The 15,943-nt window shown below is 39.2% G+C and overlaps 1 protein-coding gene across 1 annotated transcript; it reads left to right on the top strand.

The window, feature by feature from the left end:
- Nucleotides 1–10,121: 10,121 nt before the first annotated feature.
- LOC141630748 (uncharacterized) lies at nt 10,122–10,781 on the top strand. Its single transcript, XM_074443510.1, has one exon. It carries the CDS (start codon nt 10,122–10,124, stop codon nt 10,779–10,781), a length of 660 nt encoding a protein of 219 aa, XP_074299611.1.
- Nucleotides 10,782–15,943: the final 5,162 nt, after the last annotated feature.

The raw sequence follows: 15,943 nt of genomic DNA, 5'->3' as shown, positions 1-15,943 counted from the left end.
ACATTGTATGCTATCTGGCTGGCGAGGGCCTATTATTACATAAAAAAAACAGACGAGAGAAGGCTCACATCTGAATCTTGAACTTTAGGTATTGTATTAGTATTAAACACAGATTTTGCACTTAATGTTATTGTATTTGAGCACGTACCCCTGTTATCGTAATAAAATCGGGGCCAACATCGTAATCGTTAGTAAGCTGATCCTCCTCGTTTGCTCTTTTCTTCTTAAAGGCCCTTTTTTTAAAAAATAAAAAAGGAGGCAGAAACTAATTTTTTTAGGGGCAAAAATATGAACGAGCTTTTTTCTATAAATAAAAATTGAAAATGTTATTATAAATAAATCAGTATTATAAACTTACATTTTAATCAAGTGCTTAAAAGTCTCGCTTGGTTGATGATGTAAAGAGTCCAACCGTAAAACTTTTTCTTTGTCGGCATGATGGGTCTAGCACCCAATGAGTCCTACATCAAGAGACATCATCATTATTAACAAGTACATATATTAGTTATGAAAATGCAATTGTAGGGGAAACGTAATATTAATTTGTTTATTACCCTTTTTCATTATAAGCGCCAAAAATCAGCTTCTTGGTTGTCGTCAATTGCTGAGCAATATAATCTACCCGTTGTTCGAACGAGAAATCCGGAATAAATAAAGATAAAACATAGGGGCACAGGAATCCGTATTGATCAGATGGAATATTCTTCTCAGGGATCACTCTCAATTGCAATATCCTACATTATTACGGTATTAATTCCGGTATTTAAAACACTATCTACCTAGTAGTCAGAATATTAGACTATGAAATTATTTATTAAGAAACTTACTTCATCCAAACAAATATGTGTGCTATATCAATCTGTCTAGTCCACCCCATACGGCTAGCAGACCCCATGATATAAGCGCTTGGCGCTCAGCCCCTAGAATATCCTCCTCGAGCGGAATAATTATCAGTTGCTCGGAGGCTATGCGATGGCCAGCCTCCTCATACAGTCTCATCATCGTCCCCGTTCTTACTTTTTGCATGTAATCCTTCCCTTTATATTTTGTGGAGTTTATACTCCTAACTTTCACGTAGGAAAGAATGAGTCTTTGATGTGGTGCTACTACCACCAGCCTACACATGTAGTATAGATAATTAAAATAATAAAAAATCCAAAGGTAACATATCCTAGTTGGAGTAATAAAAATAAAAGCGTACTTAATTAAATACCTCGTCAACCTGCTCTTTCAATGATGAGGTAGTAGTAGCAGGTAAGACTGGGGACTTAGGCTTATCAGTATTTTTTGTCCCCTACACAAAATTACCATGCTTTTTATAAATACAGACAAAATATAAATAAAGGGGCGAGGTTAATTTTTAAAAAAATGGAGAAGTTAATTAAATACATACCTCATCAAGTTGTTGTGAAGTCGAGTTCGTTGGCATGTCTGTGGACTTAGGCTTATCCGCCAAAGCCGCCTTTTTTATTCCCTACAAAAAAAAATAACATATAAATTTAACATATAAAAACATTCAACAATTAAAAATGTAACACATATATATATATAAAGGTATTTCTTCTAACCCCAATCGCTTTCCGCATTGCTCGGCGAGGCGGCGGAGATATCTTCGCCAAGTAGATGTGAGTATCGAGCCATTGGATGAAACTTCCAAGCGCATCTCCCGAATGGTAATGTCGTCACGAATCGACAGGTGGAAATTTTTCATGGCCTGGATTGACTGTAGTTATCTCTACTATTCTATGATTCGCAAAAGTTTTTCGCCATGAACTACGATTTCGCTTGCTGCCATTTTGTTTTCTACGAGACCCGCCAACACGCACGGTGGCTTTTCGATTCTATTAGGGTCGAAGAATAACGGCCTCTTGTTTACGGCCTGAAGAATATACACATACATACATTATTATATCTTTGCAAAAACGCTTCAAAGATTCAAAAGATTTTGCAAAAACGCTTTCGTCTCTCGGGCCGATTTTTGCACAAACTTCAACATTCATATAAATTTAACTAATTAAACACTTCATGCATACCTTACATCAAAACAGGAACCGACTTGAAGGGGATGTATCTTTTTTTCCATCACCGTCTTCTCATCAAGTTGCATCTCCTTTTCAGACCCATTATTTACCTAATAAAATTAACCAATTCAATGGCACCATGTCGTGTTGGCGGTGAACACACCCCCTGATCTTACCCAAAAAAAAAAAAAAGAAAAATAAGGAAGTATATTAGGTACCGATCGGCTTTAGTTGTTACAACTTGAAGCATTATTAGGTACCGATCTTTCGAATCTCGTTGACCGATACTTCCTTCTCATGTATTGCCAAGGTAGTAGCGGCCTCTTCACCAATCTGTTGTACCTTATTATTACCCCTTTAGAAATGACATCCTCCATCATCTTCACTTCTTCTTCGGAAAGCTTACCTCCAAAGATTCAGCTTTAGTAGTACGGATGCCATTAATCAAGCTCGCTTGCCAAGAATGTAATGTGTCAGCAATTTTTATCCCAACAATAACATGTGAATTGAACTTAAATGAAAATAATAGAATAAATGTTACCATGTCGGCGTTCTCGGACTTAGTCTTCCTTTTCTTCTTTATCCGGCGTTTTCCCATAATATTTCGTTACTCCAACCCGTAACGGGACGCCCCTCAAACGACCTGGATGTTCGGGTCGGCCGATCGCTCTAGCAAGAACGTCATTACGACCACCGGGAGTGAATTTCCCTTCTTCTACCTCTTTCAATACGTTATCCTATAATATATTAAATAAACTTCAAATTATATTTGTGACTAAAATAATAAAGTTAGTAATGAACTCCTCTTAATAAAATAATGCTTACTATGTTGGCCAAAACTTCCTCATCGTATTTGTCATGCGACGACCAGGATCCTTTAGGCGTGTGCCCATGTTTATAAGTTACATGCCGATCCACCTCTTTCACTCCCTTTGCCACCTACACATTAACATGGTAACATTTATACACGTAAATGTGTATCAATGCAAGTCCAAGTGTGATTAAAAAAATAAAGTCTCACATGGCAATAATGCATGCTACTTACGAGGTCCTCTTCTATCTTTCTCAGAATCCGCCTCGAGAACCATAGAATTTCCCCTTCTTGCATGAAATGTTAGCACGATTTCTTTTGCTAACGGCCTTCAAATAATTATATAAAAGCGCAAGTAGATGAGATAATAAAAAGATTATATAAAGGACTCATTAATTAAAAAAATGATAGGTAAATCGTTAAAAGGCGAGGATATTTAACCTGAAACTTCTCAGTAGTTCTCATCTTTTTGAAAAGATCCCATTCTTCCTGCTTGATGGTGGGACACTTGTTTTCCGGTGGGCTCTTACGCATCTCCCCCGTTGCCTTGTCCACATACAACCAATCCCTAGCAACGCCACACTTCCACTGCCTGTGGACATCCGCTGCCTTATGCATTAAATACTCATCATGGCTTATATCGGGTATAATAAAGCCTTCCTTTATACGAGCCAAGTATAACTCCGCCAATTTTGGATTCAAAGTTCTAACATCATCTAAATGGATAGGCACAAACTGTCTTGTGCAAGCACCAATCCAACTGGAGAAAAGACCCGCATTTGGACCAGTAGGGAAACCCTTCTCACTCCATGTTATTTCGAACGGCTGTTTAGCGGCTATAGCTGCAAGGACTCTCTTGCACTTCGTAGCACCCCTCTCACCAGGCTTATTATCACCAGGCTCATTATTCTTTTGACTTCTTTTACGTTTTTCACCCATGATAATCCTAAAACCCAAATATGAATGATATAGCTGGAAATGAACAACTTAACAACGTACATGCAGAGTATTATCTAAAACCCTAAACCCTAATAGGAATGAAAATTTAAAACAACAGATTGAGCTTCTAAAATCCTAAACCCCGATAAGAGGAGTAAAGTAGATGATGCGGGATGATAAAGATAACAAAGAAAACGAAAAACAAACAGATGCATGAAAAAAGAAACAAGATGATCGTCTTAAAACCCTAACGACGAAACACAAAATTAAAGTGAACATACCTGTTGATGATGATGATAAAGAGAACGAGCAGGATGATAAGGGAAGGCAACGAGAATCTGGGCTTGGAATCAAGGGCGGCGGGCGGACGAGAATGTAAAAAGCGAGGAAGAGAGAATAATTAACACAGGATACCAACGGTTGGAGTAATAATGTTGTGTGTGTTTGTGTATGGCATGCTGGATGGGTTTCTATATTAGTTTTTTATTAAGACAAACTATTAACAACGGGTGCTCAAAACAAAACCGTTGTTGTATGTTAATAACAACGGGTCAATAAAAGTCAACCGTTGTCAAAAGTTTATTACAACGGGTAAAATATACCCGTCGTAATATATTTTCACCAAATTTGCGCCAAAATGAAATATGTCAAAAAAAATAATTGACAACGGGTAGAGGTACTACACCCGTTGTTGAAAGTATTAACAACGGGTAATTTAAATATAACCGTTGTTATTGTTGAACCTCTTTTTTTAAAAAAATTATCAGAATTCCATTACAGTCCAAACTGTAACAATACATACCGCAACATTATTCAAAGAATTTCAACACCAGCATCCACATCTAATAATAAGATCAAGAAAATAAGACAACTTACACCAAAGATGCATGCATACCGTGTCCCGATGAACTATCTCGGGATCGGGGACGTTTCTTGGATGTCATAGTTTCTTCGTTAACCCAAATACCTTCACCATGGTCATCACGCATATAGATGCTTTCAGTGTCCTCATGATCGGTGTCAACATCGTCGAAATAAGATACAGTGGTACACTGATCCATTCCCTCAAAAACGACATCCCGATCATCATCATCATTATCGGATGGACTACTCCTTCTTTTCCTTATAGACAGTACAACGACTCACTTCTTATCCATAGGATCGGTGACATAGAACACTTGTTTAGCTTGGGATGCCATTATGAAAGGATCATCCTTATTATTGCCAACCTTACCCAGATTGACCAACGTAAATCCCATCTTATCCTTCCGGACACAATGGATGTTGTTATCAACCCAATTACATCGAAACAAAGGCATTGTGAAATCAATGTAATCTAGTACCAATATTTCTTGAATAACACCATAATAAAGGCATTTTCCCCAAATAGGCTTTTTATCTTTTGAAGTAGCAAAGTGCATTGCCTCAAATTCAGAACTCACACCACTATTTTGCATTGTGCTCACCTCATCTTGCTCATGGTGTAAAAAGTATATCCATTAATGGCAAAATCGTTGTAAAAGGTGACCCTGACATTTGGACCTAAACCAAGACGTAGTAACCTAGGAGAGATGTCATCACCAGTTTGATCAAGACACTGTAAGACAATATTCCTAAACCACTCGAAACGTCTTCGTATGCTCGTTAAAATCCACTTCTCGGTCTTGTTTTGGTGATCGTATTTGAGCTCATCTTTGTGTTGTTGAATATAAGGTTGCACCTCATCTTCGTTGTTTAGCACATACATGTGTGCTAAATGCAACATTTCACGTGTCACAATTTTTTCAACCCGGCCCCTAATACCTTTTCCGGTCATCCAGTCACTATGACGATTCTTAGGAACGCCAATCAACTCCTCAGGGAAGAGATGAGCGTAACAATATGAAAGAGCTTCTTCTAAAATAGCGCGTTCAGCAATACAACCTTCCGGACGATACCGATTAGATGTATAGTCCTTGTAGACTTTCATCAATCTTTCGAAAGGATACTGGTATCTCAAGTACACGGGCCCAAGGTACAAAATCTCCCTAACCAAGTGAATGGTCAGATGAATCATGATAGTGAAGAAAGAGGGTGGAAAATACATTTCCAACTGACAAAGAGAGGTTACAACGAGGTCCTGCAATGAATCCGCGTCATCGGGATCGATGACTTTCTCGCATATGGACTGGAAGAAGAGACAGAATCTAGTTATAGCATATCTTACCTTTTGACGTAAAATGGAACGAATAGCCACAGGTAGTAATTGTTGCATCAAAGTGTGACAATCATGTGACTTTAACCTGGTGAGTTTTAGGTCTTGCATCGACACTAGGCTTTTGATGTTCGACGAATAACCATGTGGCACTTTAATTCCATTCAAGCATGCACGAACTCTTTTCTCTCATTCCGTGAAAGGGTAAAAGTCTGCGGCGGTAAAAATGTACGATTACCTCTCTTCCGTGGTGCCAACTCTAGCCTAATACCCATCATTTTCATATCTTCCCTAGCTGCGGCGTTATCCTTTGTTTTACCAGGAACATTCAGAAGGGTATTGATAATATTATCACGGACATTTTTCTCAATGTGCATGAAATCGAGGCAATGCCTCGACCTCCAGTCGTCAGGCCAATATGGAAGTTTATCAAAAAATATGGATCTTTTCTTATACCCACGAGTAGACAATTTAGAGCCGCTCTTCTTCCCATAATCTATCTCAATATGCTTTACTTTCCGATAAACTTCATGCCCACTCAAAATTCTAGGAGGTTGACGAAGTTCTTGTCTTCCATTGAATGCTTTCTGCATCTTGCGATAACAATGGTCATGAGACAAGAACCTCCTATTTCCCATATACACATACTTACGAGAAGACTTCAAGTATTCGGACTCGATATCCTCCCCACACAATGGACAAGCCTCTTTCCCATGAACTGTGTGCCCGAAAGGTCGCCATAAGCCGGATAGTCGGTTATTGTACACAATAACATCGCTCTCAAATTGAAAGTTTCGTTCTTATATGCATCAAATACTTCTATCCCACTATCCCACAACAATCGCAAATCATCTAGAAGAGGTTCCAAATATACATCTATATCATTTCCGGGTTGTTTAGGGCCGGAAATTAACAACGACAACATCAAATACTTTCTTTTCATGCACACATATGGAGGTAAGTTATAAATAGCCAACACTACTGGCCAAGTACTATGTTGGCTACTCATGTTTCCGTGTGGGTTCATTCCATCGGTGGACAGCGCTAGACGTAAGTTTCTAGGTTCATTGCCGAACTCGGGATACTTAGCGTCGAACGATTTCCATTGCTTACCATCTCTAGGTGTCTTAGCTTTCCATCATTTATTCTTCCTGTTTCATGCCAAGTTAACATTTTTGCATCATCGGGATTCGCATAAATCCTTATGACTCTTGGTATCAATGGAAAATACCACAACACCTTAGCCGGATCCCTTCCTTATCCTTATAACGCCACTCCAAACATTTAGGGCAATTGGTTAAGTTTTGATATAATTTCCGATACAATATGCAATCATTTGGACATGCATGTATTTTCTCATATTTCATAACCACTCCTCTTATTAGTTTTTTCGCCTCATATGTCTTAACAGGTAGAACATTACCATCCGGAAGCAACTCCTTTATCAAGGCTAAAAAACTAGTGAAACACGTGTCACTCACCCCATTTGCCCCCTTGATATTATACAACTTCACCACAATTACATTTTTGTGAACTTACAACCAGGATAAAGAGGTGCTTCAGACTCACACAACTTCTCATACATGTTGTTAAGGTCATCCCAATTACTAGTGTCATCACCTACATCTTCAAAAGCAATGGACTCATCATCATTCTCTTCATTATCTATAGACCCAACATTCAACTTCTCTACTTCCAACTCTTCCAACTCAAAAACTCGGCAAACTCAGGATCATCGGTTAGCCTTTCGTGTACCTCAACATCATCTTCTTCCGAGTTATTCTCTTCCTCTAATGATTCCCCATGAAAAATCCAAAGTGTATAGGATCGACTAAATCTCCACTTTTCTAGGTGTATTTTAACGTCCGGAAAAGCCATATAGCTAATATTACCACATCTTTCACAAGGACATGCAATACTAGAAGAACCTTTCAAATTGTTCGAAACGAATTCATAAAATTCAGCTAAACCATCCTTGTAGGTGCGGTCACTCATATTTGCATCAATCATCCAAGTTCGAGTCATTATTCTACATTCGTAATAATAGGCAACTAATTCAGAAAATACAATAATAGGCAAACAAATAAACGAAATTCAGGAAAGCAATTAAGCTAAATTATCAACAAATTAGATAATAACCCAAAAAATCCTATATCTAATTATAATAAGCGTTGCTAAGAAACATATATATACCTGATTGATAAACACGCGCAATGAGGGAGAGAAGACGTGACAACAGTGACGGAGATGAAGACAGAGAGACGATCAGGGAGGAATGGAGGATGATATAGTAGCAGTATTAGCTTGTGTTTGTGTTTGTAGCGTATAGCAGAATAAAGCAATATGTTGTTCTTAAGATTTTCATAATATTAATAACAACGGTTATTGAGTCTACAACCGTTGTTAAAACGTATTAAAAACGGGTTCTAATATAACCGTTGTGATTACTTTTCACTAATTTGGCGCCAAACCATTAACAACGGTTAAAATTTAACCGTTGTTATTAGTTTTTTCATTAACAACGGTTGTTTAAGTATGACCCGTTGTTAAAACTAATAACAACGGTTAACAACACATAACCGTTGTCATTAAGTTTGGTAAAATTCGCGGAATAAATTCTACAACGTGTTTTGATGATTTTCGTGAATAAGCGTTGTTAAAGGGCCGTTGTGGTTGCATGTATTTGTAGTAGTGAATAGTGATACATAAATATAAATTGTTAATTTGAGTCATACGACTTTAGCGTGTCAAATTTTGGCGCCGTTGCCGGGGAATCGACATTAAGTGTTTTTGTGTTTTAGTGTAGGTTTATGCATAATACTCGCATTTCTAATCTGAACCTCGAGCCTTTCGATCAAGAGATTTAGCATACTCTTTTCAGGTTACGGAAGAACAAACGAGGTGCAATTGTGGCTATTCCTGAAGGCAGCGAGTCGAGTATAACAATTCGAAAATTTCTGAAGAATCTGATAAGTCTTTTATCATGGCTGGTACTATTAAGGAACTTATTGTACCTGATGTCACCCAACAACCTCTTTGTATTACATATCCTTCATTGGGTAAGAATGGAACTATTGAGTTCAAGTCGGGGTTGATTCATCAATTGCCTACTTTCAACGGTGTAAGTGGAGAGGACCCCAATAAGCATTTGTCGGATTTCCATATTGTTTCCTCAAGCATGAAGCTGGCTACAGCTACTGATGAACAACTTAAATTGAGGGCCTTTCCATTTTCTCTTAAGGATTCTGCATGAGATTTGTTGTATTACTTGCCACTTGCAAGTATTGATACATGAGTGAAGATGAAAAAGGCATTCTTGGAAAAATACTTTCCTGCATCTCGAGCCTCTCAACTGAAGAAGGAAATTAGTAATACCGAGCAGTGGGATTGTGAGACTATATATGAGTACTTGGAACGTTTCAATAAGTTATGTGCTACATGTCCCTACCATGGGTATACCGCTCAAGACCTTGTCATGTACTTTTGTGGAGGTCTTTGCATGGAAGATGCTCGTACTGTGTCTGCTGCATGTGGTGGAAATATTGTAAACAAAAGCCCGCCTGAGGCTTGGACGATCATTGATGAGTTAGCTGAGAGCTCTAAGGATTTTGCTAGAAAATATATGAAGCACGGAGTAAATTATGTGGGTTCATCTTCTTCATCTTCTTCCAATCTTGAAGAAAAAGTTGATAATTTGACATCTCTTTTCAAGGATATGATGTCAGGTCAAAGGACGGTAATGGTTTGTGGAATCTTTTCCGATGCACATCCTAGTGAGCATTGTCCACTCATGCAAGAAGGTCCTCAAGAAGAGGTGTATGGAGTATGGGAGAGCACACCTCAGAAGAAGTAGGATCCTTACTCTAACACTTTCAATCCCGGGTAGAAAGCGCATCCAAATTTTTGGTGGGGCAATTCTCAAAACACCGAACAATTTGGATAAGGTGGCCAATCCGGTCAACCTAAGACTTAGTTTATACCTCGACCACAAGTTCAAATTATACCTCTGACTCAACCTCCTCCTAGTGGTCAAATGTCAACTGAAGACATGATATGAGCTTTGGTTACTAGTCAAGCTACTCTCCAAGCAACAGTTATTCAAAATCAAAAGGAGAACAAGGCTAGTATTTAAAACATTGAGAATCATTTGGGGCAAATGGCGACCACTATTAATCGGTTGGAGTCTAGAGATTCTAATGTATTACTCTCTCAAACGGTAGTAAATTCAAAGAATGTAAGTGCGGTGTCACTTAGAAACGGAAGGCAATTGGTTGAAGCTGAGAAACCAAAAGCAAAGTCCAAGAGTGCTATGTTACACGAAGAAGAGGAGATTGTGATTGAGAAAGATGATAGTACAACTCCAGAGCCTGTGATAGAAACTTCGGTTACTGTTGAATCGACACTGGAGGCGGATGTTCTATTTCCAAATGCTCTGAAGTCCACAAGACGGATTGAGAATGACAAGGATATTTATGAGACATTCTGTAAGTGTGAGGTAAACATTCCTCTTCTTGATCTTCTGAAAAGTGTACATAGGTATGCTAAATTTTTGAAGGAGTTGTATACTGTTAAAACACAACAAAGACCAAAAGGTGCCCAAAAAGTCAAGGTTAGTGAACATGTTAGCGCCATGTTTCAACGAAAATGGCCACCAAAATACGGTGATCCTGGCATGTTCACTATTCCGTGCACTTTAGGTGACACTAGAATTGAGAGAGCCATACTAGATTTAGGTGCATCCATCAATGTGATCCCATATTCCTTTTATAAGTCTATGAAACTGGGTTCTTTGGTAGAGACTGGGGTCGTTATATAGTTAGCTGACCGATCTAATGCTTACCCCCAAGGGAGTGGTGGAGGATGTGCTTGTCATGGTTGATAATTTGATTTTCCCTGCTGATTTCTATGTTTTATAAATGGAACATGATAAGAATGCGGCCCCTATACTGTTAGGGAGGCCTTTCTTGAAAACTGCTAGTACAAAGATAGATGAGTCTAGTGGTTCTTTGACTATGGAGTCCGACAGCCAAGTTGTTAAATTCAATATCTATGACTCCATGAAATATCCTCTTGATGTGCATTATTTAAATTTCATTGATATTATTGAGCCTTGTGTGTAAGATGTGTTTAATATTAGTGGAATTGATGATGTGCAAATGGTGATTGAGAATAGCATAGCAAAAGATGGTGTAGATATTGCTTTGTCTACTAACTTACAGGAGGTTGTGGCAGATTTGAGTTTGTATGAAAGAAATTCGATTTCTTATGAGAAAGCACCATCAAACCTTCCTACGGAGAAGTTGTTACCATCTATTATCCAGGCACCAAAGGTAGAGCTAAAGCCACTTCCAGAACACTTGAAGTATGTGTTCCTTGGTGAGGGAGATACGCTGCTAGTTATTATCTCCAGTAAGTTCACTAAGGACCAAGAGGGGAAGTTGGTAAAAGTTCTAGATGAGCATAAGACTGTTATACGTTGGACCATTGCCGACATCAAGGGCATTAGTCCATCTACTTGCATGCACCACATCTTACTTGAGGATGATGCATAGCCGGTAAGACAACCGCAGCGACGGTTGAATCCTCTTATGATGGAGGTGGTAAAGAAATAAGTTATTAAATTGTTGCAGGTGGGTATGATATACCCAATATCTGACAGTAAGTGGATGAGTCCTACATAGGTAGTCCCTAAAAAGTCTGGGGTAACTGTTGTAGAGAATGCTGACGGAGTCTTGGTCCCGACTCGAGTGCAAAATGGTTGGAGGGTCTATATTGATTATCGTAGACTTAATGCTGTGACAAGAAAAGACTACTTTCCCCTCCCTTTCGTTGATCAAATGTTAGAGAGGTTGGCTGGTCAGGCTTTCTATTGTTTTCTAGATGGTTATTCAGGCTATTTCCAAATCGCCATATCTCCTGAGGACCAAGATAAGACTACTTTTACTTGTCCATTTGGCACTTTTGCACATCGAAGCATGCCTTTTGGATTTTTTAATGCCCTCGTTACATTTCAGCGATGTATAGTTAGCATATTTTCTGAGTATGTTGAAAAATTTATAGAGGTCTTTATGGATGATTTCACCATTCATGGTGAGTCATTTGATGATTGTCTAGCTCATTTATCCCTTGTTTTGAAAAGATGTGTCGACACTAATCTTGTTTTAAACTCTAAAAAAGTGTCACTTTATGGTTGAACAAGAGATAGTCTTGGGGCATGTAGTCTCCTTACGAGGTATAGTGGTCGATAAAGCAAAGGTAGAAACTATTCAGTCTTTACCTTATCCTGCTACCGTTCGTGAAGTACGTTCTTTTCTTGGTCATGCAAGTTTCTACCGCAGGTTTATTAAGGATTTCTCGAAGATTGCCTCACCACTTTGCAAGTTGCTGCAAAAGTAGAATGAGTTTCTATTTGATGATGGATGCAAGAAGGCATTTGATGAATTGAAAGGAAGATTAGTCACCGCTTCTATTATCCAAGCTCCTGATTGGTCTCTCCCATTTGAAATTATGTGTGACGCGTGTGACTATGCGTTAGGAGCTGTGTTGGGGCAGAAGGTGGGGCGATTATCTCATGTAATTCACTATGCTTACATGACATTGAATGATGCCCAGAAGAACTACTCCACTACGGAAAAGGAGTTGCTAGCGGTAGTTTTTGCTTTGGAAAAGTCCCGCTCCTATCTTCTCGGAACCGAGGTTATTGTCTTTTCTGATCATGCTGCTCTACGATATTTGATGTCAAAGAAAGAATCCAGACCTCGACTAATAAGGTGGATTCTACTTTTCTGTGAGTTTGATTTGGAGTTGAAAGATAAGAAGGGAGCCGAAAACGTGGTAGCTGACCACCTGGCTAGTTCATGATGATAAAGAAAGAAGCACCCAAGAGCCTATCAAAGAGGTGTTTCCCGATGAGACATTGCTAGCCATTCAAACCGCCGAGCCATGGTATACTAATATTGTAAATTATTTGGTCTCCGGACGGATTCATGTTGATTTTCTAAGTCCCAAAAAGATACAATCAATAGTGATGCGAAATACTACATTTGAGATGAGCCTTATTTGTGGAAGCATGAGTCCGATCAAATTATTAGAAGATGTCTTCCAGAGGCTGAAATTGCTTCTGTTTTAGCACATTGTCACTCCTATGCTTGCGGAGGTCATTTTGGTGCTAGGAGAACCGCAAGGAAGGTGCTAGAATGCGGTTTTTGGTGGCCAAAATTATTTCATGATTGCCATCTCTTTTGCAAATCATGTAATAATTGTCAAAGGCTAGGTGCTATATCTAAGCAAAGCAACATGCCACAAAATTCGATGATATTTTGTGAGATTTTCGACGTATGGGGTATTGAATTTATGGGTCCATTCCCTAAGTCAGATGGCTATCTCTATATTTTATTGGCGGTGGATTATGTATCTAAGTGGGTGGAAGCTATCCCCACTAAGACCGATGATGCTAAGGTTGTGGCTGCGTTTGTTAAAAGCCACATTTTCACTCGTTTTGGATTTCCAAGAGCTATTATTAGTAACCGTGGTACCCATTTCTGTAATCGTACTGTAACACCCCCATATCCAGAGGAGCTTTAACTAGGCATTCCTTAGCATATAAAAGCATTACAATCTCAGTTGCCCGAGGACAGTAATAATCAAATGTCGATAAAAAAACTATTATGTTATATTACAAGTGATTTAAAACTAACTGATGAAATAAACGATACAACCCAAAAACTACTCGCTATAACTATCAAATCTCGTGAAGACTCATCCCTGCCCGGACTCCAGCTATCAACGATATCAACACCTGCTAAGACAGACTGCTCACCATAAGGGATCACGGCAGACAAATAAAACAACAAGACAACCACACAAGGTCAGTACTGAGATAAGATACAACAATGCCAACAACACCTAACAATACAACACAATACAATCAGTCACACACAAGCACACCCACACCGATCAATCTCCGTCGCCGACTGTCCACTGGACCAGCCCTGCCAGTGGGGGACTGCAGCCATACCCACCAAATCCCCGCTCATCATACCGAGCGATAACCCTGTCCCATTAATGTGCACATCCCCTCCCGTGGCGGGTTCCACGGAGGGCGAAACTAGGGCGTGAAGTCACTCCCGCAAGTGACTCCACTCAGCCGAGAATTCATCTCGAGAACTAGAGACAAACAATCTGCAATCACAATACAACATCAACAACCGTCTGAACCAATCAACAAGGACACAACACTCGACACACACTAGACTATCTACAGAAACTGAGTAGGCGAACCTACCTTTAAGCAACTGCAACCAATCCATGCCACATATGACATATCCAGCAATCAAGCAAAGCCTATAACCACAACACAACCATCTATTACTATCAAGCAAACCCTAACTGCAAAGACAAGGATATGGATGATGATGACGACATACCTATGAGGAGAAACCCGGCAAAAGACCGCTACCCGACTCAAGCTATGCTCTCCTAAGGCACAATGACCTTCAAAAGGCTTCCATGGAGGTTTTATGGTGAAGGGAAGGGAAAGGGGCGACTAAAGGATAGAAGGAAGGAGGCGGAAATGATTTGCGGATTTAACAAAATGCGATTAAAAACACTCCGCTGAAAACCCGATACTCGATCGAGTACCACACATACTCGATCGAGTGACCCCCTACTCGATCGAGTAACCACGCTACTCGATCGAGTAGCCTCTACTCTATCGAGTACCACCCATAACTCGTAACCCAAGATGGCTTTGGCACGCACTTCTAAGAACTATTCCCGCTCCCAAGGTTAGTCAATGTTGGTCAAAGGGTCCCTAAAAAGGCGGGTATTACAGTCTTCCCCCCTTAAAAAGAATTTCGTCCCCGAAGTTCAACTCACCTACCTCAACACACAAGACACGGGAACAACGATCTCACCACTCTTTCGACACAAGTCACCTACTCTCTTGAAACGCCATCCCTCATGTCATCATCATCATTATCTAACGTACTAATTATATGTACATGTATATGTATATGTATATCGGCTCTTACAAACCATCGTCTAAAACACCGACCTTGCAATGCAAACGACCACCAACAACGATCGCCCGTCATATTACGGGACCACTCCATTCACTAGTAACAACTATCAATACGAAACATATCTCATATAAACTTCATGCCGCACGACTATACCACTATGTTACTCAACAACGCAATTCTACTACGACACATTGCACCACAACTATCTCTTTACGACCAACTTTTAAACATGCTATCAATTTCCACTTCAACGTATGAATTACTCGACGAACTAAAGTAACCAATTTTCACTTCATACAATCAAAGTAACCACGGTAAAAGAAAACTTTGCAAATAATCAACAAGACATTATAAACGAACAACAACATAGTCTGAAAATCAGCTTTTTATTTTGCGACATTACTCTTCCCCTCTAAAAAGGAACTTCGTCCCCGAAGTTCACCACCAAATTACCACACATATTACCTATTACTTGTATCATGTCATAAATTAAAACCATATTATTTATTTTGGACATTACTCACTAATTATATTCTCATTAAATTAGAAAAACATACACAACTCATCCGAAGAACTAGCCGCCGTAGAGAAAGTATGTTAAGCGTATCATTGGAATTTGTATATATATATTGAATTCGGTGAAATATAACTTGCAGACTAAACGGATGTAAAATGAATGCAATTAGAATAATTACAACTCCACTATTCGAAGCAAATACGCCTTTAAAACTAGGCACGACTTCCAACATATGAATTGAACGGTCCGAACATGTTACTACTCACTAATAACCACGTTAGACACCAAACTTGCAATTATATAACAATTAAACAATTTTAATTTACGAAAAGTTCCTGTAACAGTGCTACTCGATCGAGTAAGTAGTGGTACTCGACCGAGTGTCGTGCTACTCGATCGAGTGTCTTAGCTACTCAATCGAGTAGCCCTGAGATCAGA

The sequence above is a fragment of the Silene latifolia genome, chromosome Y (assembly GCF_048544455.1).
Source record: "Silene latifolia isolate original U9 population chromosome Y, ASM4854445v1, whole genome shotgun sequence".
NCBI lineage: Eukaryota > Viridiplantae > Streptophyta > Magnoliopsida > Caryophyllales > Caryophyllaceae > Silene > Silene latifolia.
The sequence above is the reverse complement of the archived record's forward strand: the minus strand, read 5'-3'. Positions and strand labels throughout refer to the sequence as shown.

What these genes read in the sequence shown, in the direction of transcription:
- LOC141630748 (XM_074443510.1), top strand. Translation starts at nt 10,122, where the DNA reads ATGGCGACCACTATTAATCGGTTGGAGTCTAGAGATTCTAATGTATTA.